At 35.1% G+C, this 15715-nt stretch overlaps 1 protein-coding gene across 1 annotated transcript in view; it reads left to right on the forward strand.

The window, feature by feature from the left end:
- The first annotated feature begins 932 nt into the window (after positions 1-932).
- LOC117924986 (isoamylase 1, chloroplastic) overlaps positions 933-15715 on the forward strand; it is a 50489-nt gene continuing 35706 nt past the window's right edge. Inside the window, exons 1-5 of the mRNA XM_034843749.1 lie at positions 933-1404; positions 3663-3845; positions 4022-4114; positions 9665-9817; positions 11605-11696. Coding sequence (XP_034699640.1) covers positions 1051-1404; positions 3663-3845; positions 4022-4114; positions 9665-9817; positions 11605-11696 — 875 coding nt within the window. The 5' untranslated portion in view covers positions 933-1050. The remainder of the gene's footprint in view (positions 1405-3662; positions 3846-4021; positions 4115-9664; positions 9818-11604; positions 11697-15715) is intronic.

Genomic DNA, 15715 nt, shown 5'->3' on the forward strand with positions numbered 1-15715 from the left:
AGAGAATATGATATTCTATCTCATGTTTGGTTGGTGATGAGATATGATAATTTCTCTCATTACTTATACTATTCTATATTTAACTAAACATGAGAAATGAATAACTGGTGGGATATATTATTTTTATTTATTTTTTTAATATCCCTTTTCATATGTGATATGTTTATCTTATACTAAGATATGAGATATGCATATCTCATGTATCATATTTTTTTATATTTTTATATACTCATTTTGTAAAATAAAAAATTTTCATTATAAATTAAATTTATGGTTAAAAAATAAAAAATAATTTTTTTTATAAAATATATTATAAAATAATATATATATCGAATAACATAATATAATTTTTTTATTTATAATATTTAAATATTTTAATTACGAATATTGTTAAACATAAGAGAAAATTTATTTTTTTAAGTAAAAAATATTGAATATCATATAATTTTTATTTTAACCATCAAAAAATATATTTCATGTCATTTTTTTATTCATTTCATAAACTAAATATAATATAATATAACATAACATAACATATTCTATTAGATATATTATTTTAAGTATTATGTGCATTAAATATAATATTTAAGTATATCATATCTTATTAAAAATCATATTTTATTATATGAATTTTTTATCAAATAAGATATAATATTCTAAAATATACATATTTTATCTCATTTAATCACCCAAACATAATTATAATTTTTTTCATTTTTATGTTATATCAATTCAAACAAAATATAAAAAAAAGTTAAATTAGTTATGAATATAGTTATAATAGTCTTGAGATATTAAATAAACTTTAAAAAACATGATTTGTAACAGGGTTTGTAATAAGGAGGAAAATGAGTTCAGAAATAAAGAGCTCTCACGCAAGAAACCCAAATTTGATCAACAGCATGATAAACAGTAAGTTGAAACAAAACCACACACTTCAATTTCAGTGTGATCTGTCTCTACAGCTCTTATACACTTGCATTCTGTCAAACTCTTATGAAGAACAATACCCATTGATTTCTGGAGTATTGTTCATCCGCTTTTTGGCAGATGGAATTGACCCATTATGCCTCTTGTTCATCACATTATCTTCCCAAGTTGCTCTCTCCTCACAAGCCTCCCCAATGGTGGAATCCAACTCCAAGAGGCAAAAGCTCAAACAATTGGTCTGCAAAACCCTCCAACATGAGATTCTCCAAGTGGGTCGTTGCTGCTGTGGGTAGTGGGGCTGAGGCCGAGACTGTGGTCGTGGAGAAGCCCAAATTACAGCCGTTTCTGGTGTTCGAGGGTTGTCCCGCTCCGTTGGGTGCCACTGCTAGAGACGGTGGGGTGAATTTTGCGGTATACTCGGGCAATGCTGTTTCGGCGACTCTTTGTTTGATCAGTGCTTCGGATTTGGAAGAGGTGTGTGGATGGTTTTTCCATGTGGGTTTTACTTCTGTTGGAATATTTTTTATTTTGAATTTGATGCTTAGTGAATTGAGTTTGAGGGATTGGATTTTGCAGGGCTTTTTGTTAGAATGTAATTTTCAGAACTTATTACCTAATATAATATATGGGTAGAGTTTGAATTTAACTATGATGGAGATGTTTGCTTTAAGTTGACTTAATTGTTAGGTATGCAACAACCCTACGGATTGGGAATAATGGCTCAATAAATGAACCTGCGACGAGTGTGTATGCGAATGCCTGGGGATGAGTGTTGCCTCACGATGAGTGTGAGGACAACTCTGGATGAGTGTGATATCAAATGCCATAAGAAGATTAACTTGACGTGACTTGCAGTCAATTAATTGGTTTTGGTTTTAGATGAGATGTCTAAACCTTTGGGCCTAATAAGTGGTATCAGTCATGGGGGCATAATGTTGGGGAAATGACAGATCAAGAAATAACCCCCAGGATGGGTGTAAATGCCTGGAGGAGTGTGGACCTTGGGATGAGTTTGGTATGACATGGCTCAACTGATGAGCCCAACAAGTGGTATCAGAGCCAGGTCATGGGTTTTCACGAACAGTTTTGTATAGTACAATTTTGAATTTGAAATGCTGTTCTTTTGATTTAGTGTGATCTCTTCTATTTTTTGAATTGGGTTCAATTTCTTAAACTCTATTTTTCTTGGGTTTTGGCTTGAAAATCCCATTCAGTTTTATTTTCTTTGGCTTTTATTTATTTTTTATTTTTTATTTTTTTGGATTAGTTTGTTAGTGGATTTGAGTTTGTTTGAGTGACTTTGTTATTGAATTAAGCATAGTCTGCTATTAGAATGTGGGTTTCAGGACTAGTCTTCTAAAAGATTATATGGGAACAATTCGGATTAGAATGCATTAGGGATATTTTCTTTTAGTTGTAGGCTGATTTCATCAATCCTTGGGATTGCATTCGGTACAACACATGATTTTAACTCTGTGATTGACACAGTCCTTTATCTCTACAAAGTCAAAAATTTTGTCACACTGTCCAGTGATTTGATTATAACTTGGTGAGAACAATGATGAAAACATGCTAGATCATTTTTCTCATTGTAGTACTAAAGCAGGAAGCTTAGGTTGGTTAGCAGCAATTTTTTTATCATGTTAACATGATATATGAATTTTGAAGGCAAAACATGAGGACTGGATGGGAGCTGAACCCTGTTTTCAATCTCTTTATTTGAATTAGAATTTGTCTGTTGAATGTTGTTTGATTGTCTTGATCTTTTGTTGCAATCTTTTTATCATGTTAACATGATATATGAATTTTGAAGGCAAAACATGAGGACTGGATGGGAGCTGAACCCTGTTTTCAATCTCTTTATTTGAATTAGAATTTGTCTGTTGAATGTTGTTTGATTGTCTTGATCTTTTGTTTCTCTACCAGTGTGCTCATCATCATGATCTCACATTGACATTTTTTTTTTGGCTTGTCAAAGAAAATTTGTAGGATAGAAGTAGGTTTTGACTTGAACCCAATTATATGCTTCTGAGAAAGTAGTGGAAGTTTGGTGTTGGTGGTGTCTGGATTTGAATGTAGTTAAGATGGTGGACAAATGGTTAATGAATTCTTTGTTAAAAAAACTATGGTTAGAATGGGATGTTCCTTTTTGTTGGCTCCTTGCCTAGCTAATCAAGTGGTGGGTCTTTTAATCAAAAGGAGTAAAATTCTTGGTGTCTTTTTCTGTTGGAGATCTTTGCTTCCCTGGGCTATATTTAATGGGTTCCTCAAGATGTTTCTGTAATTTCTTTCAATCATACAGATTGTTTTGACTCTTTTGTTGGGAGATTTTCTTTGTTTTTGTTTTAGTAGATTGTACATCATGGGAAGATGTGTTATTAATCCTTCTTGTTTCTTCTTATTAGTAAATAAAATAGTTGTTTCTGAGAAAGAAGTTTATAGCCAGATGACCTGTCACTATCTGTTTCATCATATTGTCTTAAAAAATCTTTGCCATAGATGTTGGCACTTCCTTTCCGTCTCTGTGATTTAAACTCTGGATGTTTTTGGTTGAGGCATTTTTAACCAGCTTTCTTTTAACACAATACCTGACCTATAAAAAACACGTGGTACACTGGTGGTTATCCATTAGTTTTTATGCTATAGTAAACTTGAATGCTCAATTATATGTTACAAGTTTTTTAGTTTCTAAGTCTGTAGCACAACTAATCATTGCCTTTTATCTGATGCAGGATAGGGTGACTGAGCAGATTTCTCTTGATCCATTGACTAATAAGACTGGAGATGTCTGGCATGTATTTTTGAAGGGAAATTTTGAAAATATCGTGTATGGTTACAAATTTGATGGAAAATTTTCTCCTGAAGAAGGGCACTACTATGATTCGTCTCGGATGCTGCTGGATCCTTATGCAAAAGTTAGTGGCCTGTATAGGGGCATTTGCTTAAAACTTGTTGTAGTGTTTTGTTTGGAATTCTTTTGCTCCTTCCTTTCACTTTAGGACAAGATATCTCCTTGCTTCTGGAACCTAGATTTTATTGTTTTGTATATTTTTGCAATGAGTCAGCACTAATTTTCCTTTCATGTTTGTAGGCAGTTATTAGCAGAGGGGAGTTTGGTATTTTGGGACCTGAAGGTAATTGCTGGCCCCTAATGGCTGGAATGATACCTTCTTCTGATGCTGAGGTACCAAATGAATATGTGTGTGTATTTTGCAGAACCTAATCAAAATATGCATAGCCACTTCTCACTTTAATAACTCTGCTTTATTTTATGCACATGCTTTACACTCACATATTTTTGGTTGTCCAGTGTTAAATACCCTTCCTAGATTTGTAGAACTTTTGTTTCTGGGCTCTGAAAATGTTTTCTATTCTCCATGTACAACATTTTTAGATATAATCCAGCTTCCTTCGTAAAGTCAGGCTTATCCCTCCCTCTCTTCCTCTGCCTCTCCCTCTCCCTCTCCATTTCTTTTATTTCTAGGTTATACAGATATTTCTACTTTGGAAATTGTCCTTTCTGATCTGCTTCTTGTCTTAACACTATTTCAAGTTGTTTTTTCCCTTCTTGTAGGGGATTAACCACTGAAATTTTCCACAGGGACATATGTATCCTCTCTAGCTTGCTTGTTTTCCTACCATGATTCTTTGTTGAATTTTGAGTAATTCTCAATCTAAATTAAGTCTATAAATATGCTGTCATTACTGTTTATAAACTTGCTTCAGATTAAAAAGCTGTAACTCTGAATCCTTATTCTTATCAAGAACTTTATACTTTCCAGTAAAGCCTCCCTTCTGGTTTGGACTTCCTTTCTTATTTCATATTTGGCAGGATTTTGAGTAGATGTGTTTCCAGATCCCAATCTAAAAGATTTTGTATTTTTATCTTTGATTGAAGGTATGCCTTGTCCTTCTACTCCAATAGTTATTTCTTCATAAAGCTTGTTTGAGGTTCTGTGTTATTCAAAAGTTAGTGAAACATCATTTTCAGCATCTTACTGTTGGAAACTGACTTGAAGGCCCTAGAGAATGTTTTCAGTAAAAATAATATCATTTTTTTTTTGATAAGTAGTAAAAATAATATCATTTTGAAAGGTTTTGGAAAAAAAATTGGAGCCTCAAGGGTCAAAAGTTACTTTGCATAAATCCACCACTTTTATTTTGATGAATTATTTTAAAAGAAACTCGATTTTAATTTTAAAAAGGATTTAGTATACTTCTTCTTAGATCTACCACTTTTGTTACTATGTTTTTCATCTTAATTAACATAATTTAGTTATAATAATAAATGAATTATATGTATATTTATGATCAAATATAGTTTAACTTTACCTTAAAAATATATCATAAATAATTAATAATAATAAAATATGGTGAATTATTAAATTTGGTTCATCATGAGTTTTTTTTTTTTTCTTTTAGAAAACGTTTTAGGATATGGTGGGTTCTCAAAAAATGTTGACAAAAAGTTGAAAAAAAAAAGAACAGGGAAAATCATTTTCCTCGTTTGGACCTTTGGGTGACATGGAAAATGAGATAAAAAAAACAAGAAAAAAAATATTATACTAAAATTTAAAATATTTTCCCAAAAAAGAAGTAAGGAAAGTTTGGAAAAGTGCATTTATTAACAATTTAATTATATTTCTCTCAAAATTTTCATGGATAATTGTCAACATCTTGATTTGGACAATGCAACACCAAGGCTTCAAGTTTCGTGTGGTGGCACCTTGCACCCGTGAATGCCTAAGGCATGTGGGGAAACATGCATGCACAAGACAAAGGTTGATCACCAAGAAGGTCAAGGAAGGACCATGCAAACTTGGTGGAGGCTTGGAGGTGCAACAAACATTGCTAGCACATAGGGGGCAGTGCATAGGACTTGGGCTAGCATGTGTGGACAGCACATCAGTGGCTTGACATGACAAAAACTCAAGTGTGGGATTTTGGGTGGCTAATAATTTTCCCTCAAATAGGAGGTTGGAGAAGGGGTTTCCAAGTGAAATTTCTTGAAGACAAAAATCAAGGGAAGTGTGGTTGAAGGAAGGGGATAGAAATACTAGTTTTTTTCCACAAGATGGCTAACATTCACAGGAGGAGGAACTCGATGGCTCGAGTTAAAATCAATGGTACTTGGTTAATAGAGGAGAATGAGATTAGAGATGGAGTGGTTAATGCGTTTAAGGTTTTGCTGTCTACTGCAAGAAATTGGAGACCTGACTTTAGTGGCCTTTCGTTTGCAAGGCTGGGGGCTTTTGAAGCAGCTAGGCTGGAAGAGCCTCTTTATGAAGAGGAGGTTTTTGAGGCTCTTAAGGGTTTTAGTGGAGACAAAGCGCCATTTTTTTTTTTATGGCTTTTTGGTAGTTTTCTTGGGGGTTTGTGAAGGAAGAGGTCATGGATTTTTTTAGTGAGTTTTATGACCATAGCTGTTTTGTCAGAAGTTTGAATGCAACTTTCTTAGTCTTGATCCCAAAGAAAGGGGGAGCAGAAGACTTAAGGGATTTTAGACCAATTAGTTTGGTGAGAGGGCTATATAAGTAGTTGGCTAAAGTACTAGCAAATAGGTTAAAGCTGGTGGTGGGGAAGGTGGTCTCTAAGGCCCAAAATGCCTTTGTGGAGGGTAGACAAATTTTGGATGCTGCCCTTGTTGCTAATGAAACTATAGACTTGATTTTGAAGAGCAATGAGTGTGCGATGATGTGCAAACTGGACATTGAAAAGGCGTATGATCATGTGAATTGATCATTCTTGCTTTCAATTTTGAGTATGATGGGATTTGGGGAGAAATGACTAGGGTGGATGCAGTGGTGTATTTCCAGAGCTAGGTTCTCCATTCTGATTAATGGGACTTCCTTAGGCTTCTTCCAAAGGTCTAGGGGATTAAGGCAAGGGGATCCTCTCTCTCCATATTTGTTTGTGATTGCTATGGAGGCACTTAGTTGTTTTCTAAAGAGAGCTTTGGATGGGGGCTTTTTGACAACTTGTAAGGTGAGGGGTAGAGGTGGCGAAGGGGCCCAAGTGTCCCACTTATTGTTCGGAGATGATACACTTGTATTTTGTGAGGCTTCTCAGGATTAGATGACGTATTTATGTTGGACACTTATGTGGTTTGAGGCCATTTCGGGGTTGAGAATTAATTTGGAGAAAAGTGAGTTAATTCCAGTGGGATGTGTGGAAAATGTGGAGGATTTGGCTGCAAAACTTGGTTGTAAAGTAGGGAGTCTTCCTTCCTCTTACTTAGGATTGCTGTTGGGTGCGACTTTTAAGTCTGTGGCTGCTTGGGATGGTGTGTATGAGAGGTTTCAAAAGAGATTGGCAATGTGGAAGAGACAGTACATTTCCAAAGGAGGGAGAATCGCACTGATATGGAGCACTTTGGCTAGTTTTCCTATTTATTACATGTTTGTACTTTATTTACCTAGGACGGTTAGATTGAGGTTAGAGCAGATTCAAAGGGATTTCTTGTAGGGAGGTGGGGCTCTTAATAGGAAAACTCATCTTGTAAGGTGGACGACTATTTGCTTAGACAACAAAAAAGAGGGGTTGGGGGTGAAGTGCCTATCTATCCTCAATAAGGCTCTTCTATGCAAATGGAGTTGGAGGTATGTAATTGAGAGAGGGGCCTTTTGGAATCAAGTGATAAGGGGAAAGTATGGGGAGGAGCAAGGGGGATGGTGTACTAAGGAAGTGAGGAATGGCCATGGTGTGGGGTGGTGGAAAGCAATTAGGAAGGAGTGGTACTTGGTAAGTAGTAGACTTTCCTTTATGGTGGGTATTGGACGGAGGGTGAGATTTTGGAAGGATAATTGGTGTGGGACTTTACCTTTTTGTGTCTCTTTTCCTTCATTATTTGCTCTAGCCGTCTCTAAGGACGCTTGGGTGGATGATGTGTGGAGTTCCGCTGATGGAGGGGGGAGTTGGAGCCCGCTTTTCTCTAGACCCTTTAATGATTGAGAGGTGGATGAGGTGGACAGATTCTTATTGAGTCTCAATGGGAAGAGTGTTAGCGGGATGAGGAGGATAGGGTGCTTTGGAAGGAGACTAAGTGTGGGAAGTTTTCTGTTAAATCCCCATACAAAGCCTTAGAACCAAGCTCTACAATTCCTTCCCATCAAATATCATTTGGAAATCTTGTGTGCAACCCAAAGTGAGTTTTTTTGGGTTGGAAGCAACATGGGGAAGAGCTCTCACTTTGGATCAAATTTAGACGAGAGGATGACTGTTAGTGAATAGATGTTACGTCTGTCAAATGCATGAAGAATTGATAAATCGCATCCTTCTCCATTGTGCCAAGACAAGGACCTTGTGGGAGCTGTTTTTCACTCTCTTTGGGGTGCAGTGGATGCTGCCTACTTCAGTTAGGGAGACTCTTTTGGGATGGGATGGGTCCTTTGTGGGTAAGAAGAGGAGGGAAGTTTGGAGAGTAGGCCCCTTATGCATTTTTTGGACAGTTTGGAAGGTAAGGAACAAAATTGTGTTTGAAGATGATCCATCCAAAGACTTAAAAGTTCTTTTGTTTGTTTTCTTTGGTCAGAGATGAAATTGTTCATAAAAGATGGTCCTTTGAAGTTAGTTGGTTTCATTGATTGGTTAAGCTCTTATTGAGGGTGGGATCTTTTTTGTTCCTCCTTGCTCACAACTATTTTTGTTCCAGCTGGGTGGGGGTTGGTGTATCCTTTTTGTTTTCTTTGAGTTGCTGTTTTGGCATCTCTTTATAATATATTATTACCTCTCTTTACTTATAAATAAAAAAATAAAAAATAAATATTTCATAATAAATAAAAAAATGTACTACCTAATTTATTGCATCATCATTTTTATTTTTATTTTTTTATCAAAATCATCTAAAGGAATATAATTGTCATTTTCAGTTTTTCATTAACCATTTAATGAAAAAATTAGTTCTTATAAATGAATTGTGTAGAATTTATTTGGACTTCTAATTTTATTTTAAGTGGTTAGCTCGTTTATCATACACCCCATAGAGTCTTCAACTCGGTCATTTACTTGGCTTTCTCTTAAAAATCAGAATTCTTCTCTACCATGGATTCTCAAAGTAATCCTAAGGCATAAAAGATGAAAAAGATAAGAATTTTGAGTTTCTCTCTATTGAGAAAATATCTTGAGATCCATTTTTGAAATGTCTTGAGGGTTTTCTTCAAAAATCCATGCCATGGAAAAATAAGAGAGTAATGTTTTAGAGTTCTTGAAAACACTAGAAAACCCTTAACCATTCATTTAAATAGTGGTTGGTGCCAGTGTGATCTAACAAGGAGCATCAGATTGTGGAAAGTTGAGTATTATGGGTAAGTAGGACTGTATTGCAGTTGGTGCATAAATTGCGGTGTTCCTTGTACGAAGTTTCTGAAGTGCTTTCTTTAGAGGTGGCCATGACCCAGTGGTTTTGCTCTGATTTGAATGAGTTTCACATGTGCCAGCATTTGTTTTCTAATTTATACTATCTGCTAGCAGATGAATAATATTTGAATATTGGACAGGGGATTAAACAGATAAAATCAGTACAGGCTTAAAATTAGTTTTATTAATTGTAATTTAAAATTGAAAGTAAAATAAAAAAAACATGTTCTCCCACCTCTCAGTTGTTTCCTGGCTATCAATGATCTAACCACTGGTATCTGCGCATATATTTGATCCAAATATCTAGAAATTACTATGTTTTTCTTTTCATTTTACTGCTCAGAATTCATTAAATCTTGTGACCATTGGATGTTTTCAGTTTGACTGGGAAGGGGATCTACCTCTGAAGTATCCACAAAAAGATCTTATAATATATGAAATGCATGTTCGTGGGTTTACAAGGCATGAATCTAGCAGGACCAAATTCCCTGGTACTTACCATGGTGTAGTGGAGAAGCTTGATCACTTGAAGGTACTTATTTTAGTGCTTAAGAGTTGCCTAGAAGTATTTCTGAGGAAGTTTTGTTTTTGTAATTACAAAACAAGAAGTTTACCTCTTAAAGCAATTTGGTACTAAGACTCTTGTTTGGACCCTATTGATATGTTCTTTGTAGAATGGTTATTCAGACCGGAAAAGTAACTAAATAAATATTTTATTAGTTATCAATAAATGGGGTCTCCCATAAGGATTTTGTTTTATATGTTCAAAATCTGTAGGTTGCCTCTAGTGAGAAGGCAAATTGGATTGTAGGATACAAAGAGGTTAAGATACAAACTGCATGCATACTGGGATGGAATTGGTGCAAGGGTCATATGGCAATGCTTCTGTGGTTCTGGAGAACATCAAGTGTTTTCATTTTTTCTGCTATAGAGGTGGTATCATTTTGGGCTGGTACATCTGGAGTAGCAGCTTGTTAAAAAAAATGGTATTTGGCTCTTGAAAACCTGCTTTATCTTGAAGTCCTAGTTCAGAGATCTGCATTGATTATGGCTCATTAGCTTCATAAACAAATGAAAACTTTACAATAATTGATGCTAGAGTTCAATCTGTTTGCATTGCATTTTTTTAGTCTTTCAAATCTATCTGGGTGCTTTGTTTTGGGGAAAAATTCCAATTTGTTGGCCTTGCTGCTAAAAAAATGGAGGAGCAGAAGTATAGTATTTTTATCCTTCAAGTTAAAATATGACAGATCACTGAATTTGAATCTAATTAACTTCTGCTTTGGGAACTTCAAACAAAGTAACAACTTGTGCTGCTTCCTCTTTGATATCTTTTAGAGTTGAGACGAAATATGATTAAACGGAATGCATTCCATTGAATGGACTCAAATATGTTTTCCTATTCTGAGTTTCTTGTGGAAACTTGCCCACGAATTTGTTTTGGATTGGGAGGATGGTTCCAGTTAATTAAAAGTAGTTTGGAATAACTTTTCATTTTTTTTGCATTGGCTAGAAGTTGAAGTTCAAGTTAAAGTCATAATTTTGAAGGGGTAATTCTGGTATTATAAATTTTCATTACACAAAATAGCTTTATGTATAAGCCCCAAATGGGCTTCTATAAGATGCAACATTTTTCCCGCTTCCATATTATGCCTTATTAATAAAATTACACAAATAGATGTAGAAGCTTTTATTGAGGTCGAAACAGAGGTTTTGGCTTCTTAGAAGCCGATCAAAACAGAGCATTATCTTATCAAAAAAATCAAAACAGGACCTTAAGAGTCTAGGGCAGTTATCTCATAGATCAAATATTAATATGTTTTTATTTATTAAACAGAAAGGTGTGTTCTTTTTTAGATGAATAAAAACTAACTTTATGAAGTCCCATGTTGCTCTTAAATTATACCTGGCAAAGATCAAGGTTATTCTCAATAGGCTTTCATTATCTTTTTTATTTCTTTAATCTTTCTTTATATAATACCAATACATAACTTTCATTTTACTATGTCTCAGCTTTCTAATGTTTCAGATTTTCTGGAAATTAATGTGAATGCTTAGTTCTATGACCCTCAATTATATAGGTCTTCCTTTATCATTTATCATAAACTCTATACTTTCCAATAAAAGACATGTTTATTATAAACTCCATGCTTAAGAAATATTTTGGCTCTCATGTGATTTCTCTGAGGTTGCCCTTTTAACTTTTTATCTGACAACTTGTTGTTAACTGCTGTAAAGATACTGTCCAGTAATCTTAAAACAATCCAATTATACATTGTTGGCTGCTGCTTGTCATTGTCAGTATTTCTAATTGTGCAGGAACTTGGAGTCAACTGTATAGAGTTAATGCCATGTCATGAGTTCAATGAACTGGAGTACTTCAGCTACAATTCTGTCTTGGATGACTATAGGTACATAGTACCTACCTTTTTTTAAAGAATTTTTTTCCCTTCCTTTGTTATCCGTAACATGTTTTTAATCACCTTGCAAATTAGTCCGATGATAGGTCATTATCTAATATACTGAGCATTATCTTACCTTTCGTCTCAATCTAACTGATACGAAGATTGTGGATCTTGAAAGATTAATGTCCCTACTTTCCATTATTCATTTGACCCCTTCTGTTCCACATGCGAAAGCTTGGGTACTGTCCTCTTCAGGAGTTTTCTTAGTAAAATTATTTTTTTCAGCCTTATCAGTTTTGTCAGATTTTGGTCCATTCTACCCAACTAATTTTTTGTGGAATTCAAGTCCTCCTTCTAAGGTCAGGGCCTTTGCATGGTTAGTGACACATAAGAAGGTAAATAGCAATGACATGCTATAGTTGAGAAGACTTTTTAGCCCTGATTGGTACATCCTATGTAGGAGGAGTAGTGAGACCATTGATCATCTCTTGCATCCTCCGATTACTTTGGGATTATGGCATAGGATATTTACATAGGTTGGGATGGAGAAGGTTCCACTAGGCAGTATCTGTGATATGATGGTGATCTCCTTTAAGCGTTTTGGGAATTCAATTAGAGGTAGAGCTCTTTGAGAGACCATGTTTCTTTCTTTGTTGGATTCTATGGAGAGAGAGGAATGTGTGGATTTTTGAGGACACTTGGAGGATGCCAGAGTCATTGTGGGATTTGCTTCATTTTTATGTTTCTTTTTGGGCTTATTGTATAGACATTTTTAAACCCTATCCTTTGAGTATTATTTAGCTTAGTTGACTTTCAATTTGTACACCATAGGGTTGGGTCTACAAGGTTTAAAGTTGTTATGCTTGTATATGCCTTCTATCCCTTTTGTATAGCCTTCTTTGTTTAGTAGAGGTTTACTTAGTTCTTTTGATCAGGTTTGTACATCTTGGGGAGGACTTCTCATCCTTCTCATGTTTTTATTTTCAATTAATGCATTTGTTTGTTTCTGATAAAAAAAAGAAGAAGATATTATTATTCTAGTTTTTAAAAATAATTTGCATTTGCGTTAAGTTTGATTTTTCATAGTTTTAAATCTATTGACCTACAAATTCTTTAGTTTGCAATTTGCTATTACAATGGAATGAAAATATTATTGTTAGAAATTCTTTTACCACGTTAATTCTATGGAAATATCTGATTTGAAATTTGGTTTTAGCTGTAAATTGTGTGTTGCTACTATTTATAGTTTAAGCTCCAATAAACTACCGGTTTTCTTGAAAGTTTAAACTTGTAGATTTGGATTTACAATGTATATCATGTTTTTTAACACCCTCCCTCACTTATGGTCCCGTACCCATATGTGGAGAGATACATAGGCTCGTAGGCAAAACAACCACTAATAGCCTTTTGGACTCACAATAAATTAGGGAAACAAATTTGTAAATGGGGAAACAAACATGTGGTGAGGGCTCAAACACATGACCTCCTGCCAAACGAAGCTTTGATACCATATTAACCTATCAATTTTCTTAAAAGTTTAAACTTGTAGGATTTGAGTTCACAATGTATATTATGCTTTTTAACACCCTTCCTATTCTTGGTACATACTTTTTAGAAAATGGTATTGTTTACCACTCTTCGTGTAACAAAACTCCCCAACAAAATTGAGTGATAGAAAGAAACAATAGACATCTTCTTAAGGTAACCTGATCACTCATGTCCACAGATCTTGTCCCAAAATAGTTTTGGGGTGAGGCTATTTTAACTGCTACTTATCTAATAAATAGGATGCCTTTGTAAGTCCTCGGTTTTGTCACACCTCTGTCTACTTCCACTCAACTTTATTTACTACAAAATTATTCACTTTTCTTTCTCCAAAAATCTTTGGCGGCACAACATTCGGTCATGACCATGATCCTCATCGTAGTAAGCTTAACCCTATATCCATTAAATGTCTTTTCTTAGGATACTCACCAACCCAAAAAGGGTACAAATGCAATAATCCTATCACCAAAAAGATGTTTGTCAGCCTTAATGTCACCTTTTTTGAAAAACCAACCATATTATGCCCACGCTTACCTTCAGAGGGAGAATTCTAGTGAAGCCTCATTTTAAGAAATCATTCCTCTACCGGTCTCATCACCCTAGAGCATGCCTTCTACTCTTGTCCGGAGACCTATTTGTTCTCCTATCCCTTTCCTCACCTTTGTCGTCTCCCTTGTCTAGAATGCCAACAGAACAACTAAGGGAAGAAGGTTTACCACAACCAGAGCTTCATGTCTACTATAGGAGAACTACTTTGAGGAGGACAGAATAACCATCACTGCACTGCTAAGAACCCAAACCGATATCCATTGATTTGGAAGGCACAAGTAATTCTTATTCTTTTCTCGTTGTTGATGATCTTGATTTACCTATTGCTCTTAGAAAAGGAACCTGGTCTTATACACTTAATCCAATTTCAAATTTTGTGTTCTGTCATCATCTCTCATATTCCTATAAAGTTTTTTTTGTCTAATATGTCCAGTGTAGTTGTTCCTAAGTTAGTGCAGGAAGCTCTCATTACTCCTGAGTGGAAGAATGCGGTCATGGAAGAAATTAAGGCACTTGAAAAAAATGAAACTTGGGATTTGGTGAAACTGCTAGAAGGAAAGTCTCATGTTTGGTGTAAATGGGCTTTTTCAGTAAAACACAAACCAGATGGGATTGTTGATCTATTCAAGGCAAGATTGATGGGGCAAAGAGATACACCTAGACATATGGAATTGACTATTAGGAGATGTTTGCACTAGTTGCCAAGATGAATACTATAAGAGTTTTACTATCCCTTACGACAAACTTAAATTGGCCTTTCCACCAACTTGATGTCAAAAATGCCTTTCTAAATGGTGAACTTGAAGATATGCAATTATCACATGGCTTTGAAAAAAATTATGGTAGAGAAAAGGTGTGCATGTTACACCAATTGTTGTATGGATTAAAACAATCTCTTAGGGCTTGGTTTGATCATTTTTAAAGTCTATTAAGGGAGCAGGGCATCTACAAATTTAGTCAGATTGCACCATGTTTTTCAAATTTTCTGAAGAAGGTAAAACTACCATCTTAATAGTATATGTTGATGACATAATTCTGACAAGAGATGATGTGTTTGGAATCGATCACCTAAAAAAGGAACTTGCAAAGGAATTTGAGATGAAGGATTTAAGTCTTCTAAGATATTTCTTGGGTATGGAAGTGGCGCTTTCAAAGACTGGTCTTGTAGTCACATAGATAAAATATGCACTTGACTTGTGGAAGGAAGTAGGAATGCTAGGTTGCAAGCCTACTGAAGTGCCAATTGATCCAAAGAATAAAATTGGCCTCACCAACTGTAGTAGAAGTGTTGATAAGGGGAGCTACTAGAGACTTGTGGGAAAGTTGATTTACTTTTCACATACCAAACGGAACATAACCTTCTCTATTTGTGTGGTAAGCCAGTTCATGCATGCGTTTAAGGGGGAGCATTTAGAAGTTGAGTACAAAATCCTAAAATACCTTAATAAAACTCCCAAGTATGAGTTTATTATTAAAAAAGGATGAACAGATTCAAGTGGAAGCATTTCATGAACATGGGTGCTTTGTGAGCCTCAATGCAATGTTTCTAATGTTGGTTCCAAAGAGAGGAGGAGCTGAAGTGTTGAAAGATATTAGGTTGATAAGTTTGGTGGGCAGCCTATATAAACTATTAGCTAAGGTGTTGGCTAATAGACTAAAGAAAATGATGGGAAAAGTGGTCTCAAAATATCAGAATGCGTTTGTGGAAGGAAGACAAATTTTTGATGCGGTACTTATATCTAATGAGGGAATTGACTTGATGTTGAGAAGTAATAGAGCAGGAGTGCTTTGTAAACTTGATATTGAAAAAGCTTATGATCAAGTAAGTTGGAATTTTTTACTTGAGGTGTTAGGAAAAATGGGCTTTGGACAAAGGTGGATCAATTGGATTAGTTGGTGCATCTCAACTCTAAGGTTCTCGGTGTTAGTGA

This window comes from Vitis riparia, chromosome 11 (assembly GCF_004353265.1).
Source record: "Vitis riparia cultivar Riparia Gloire de Montpellier isolate 1030 chromosome 11, EGFV_Vit.rip_1.0, whole genome shotgun sequence".
NCBI lineage: Eukaryota > Viridiplantae > Streptophyta > Magnoliopsida > Vitales > Vitaceae > Vitis > Vitis riparia.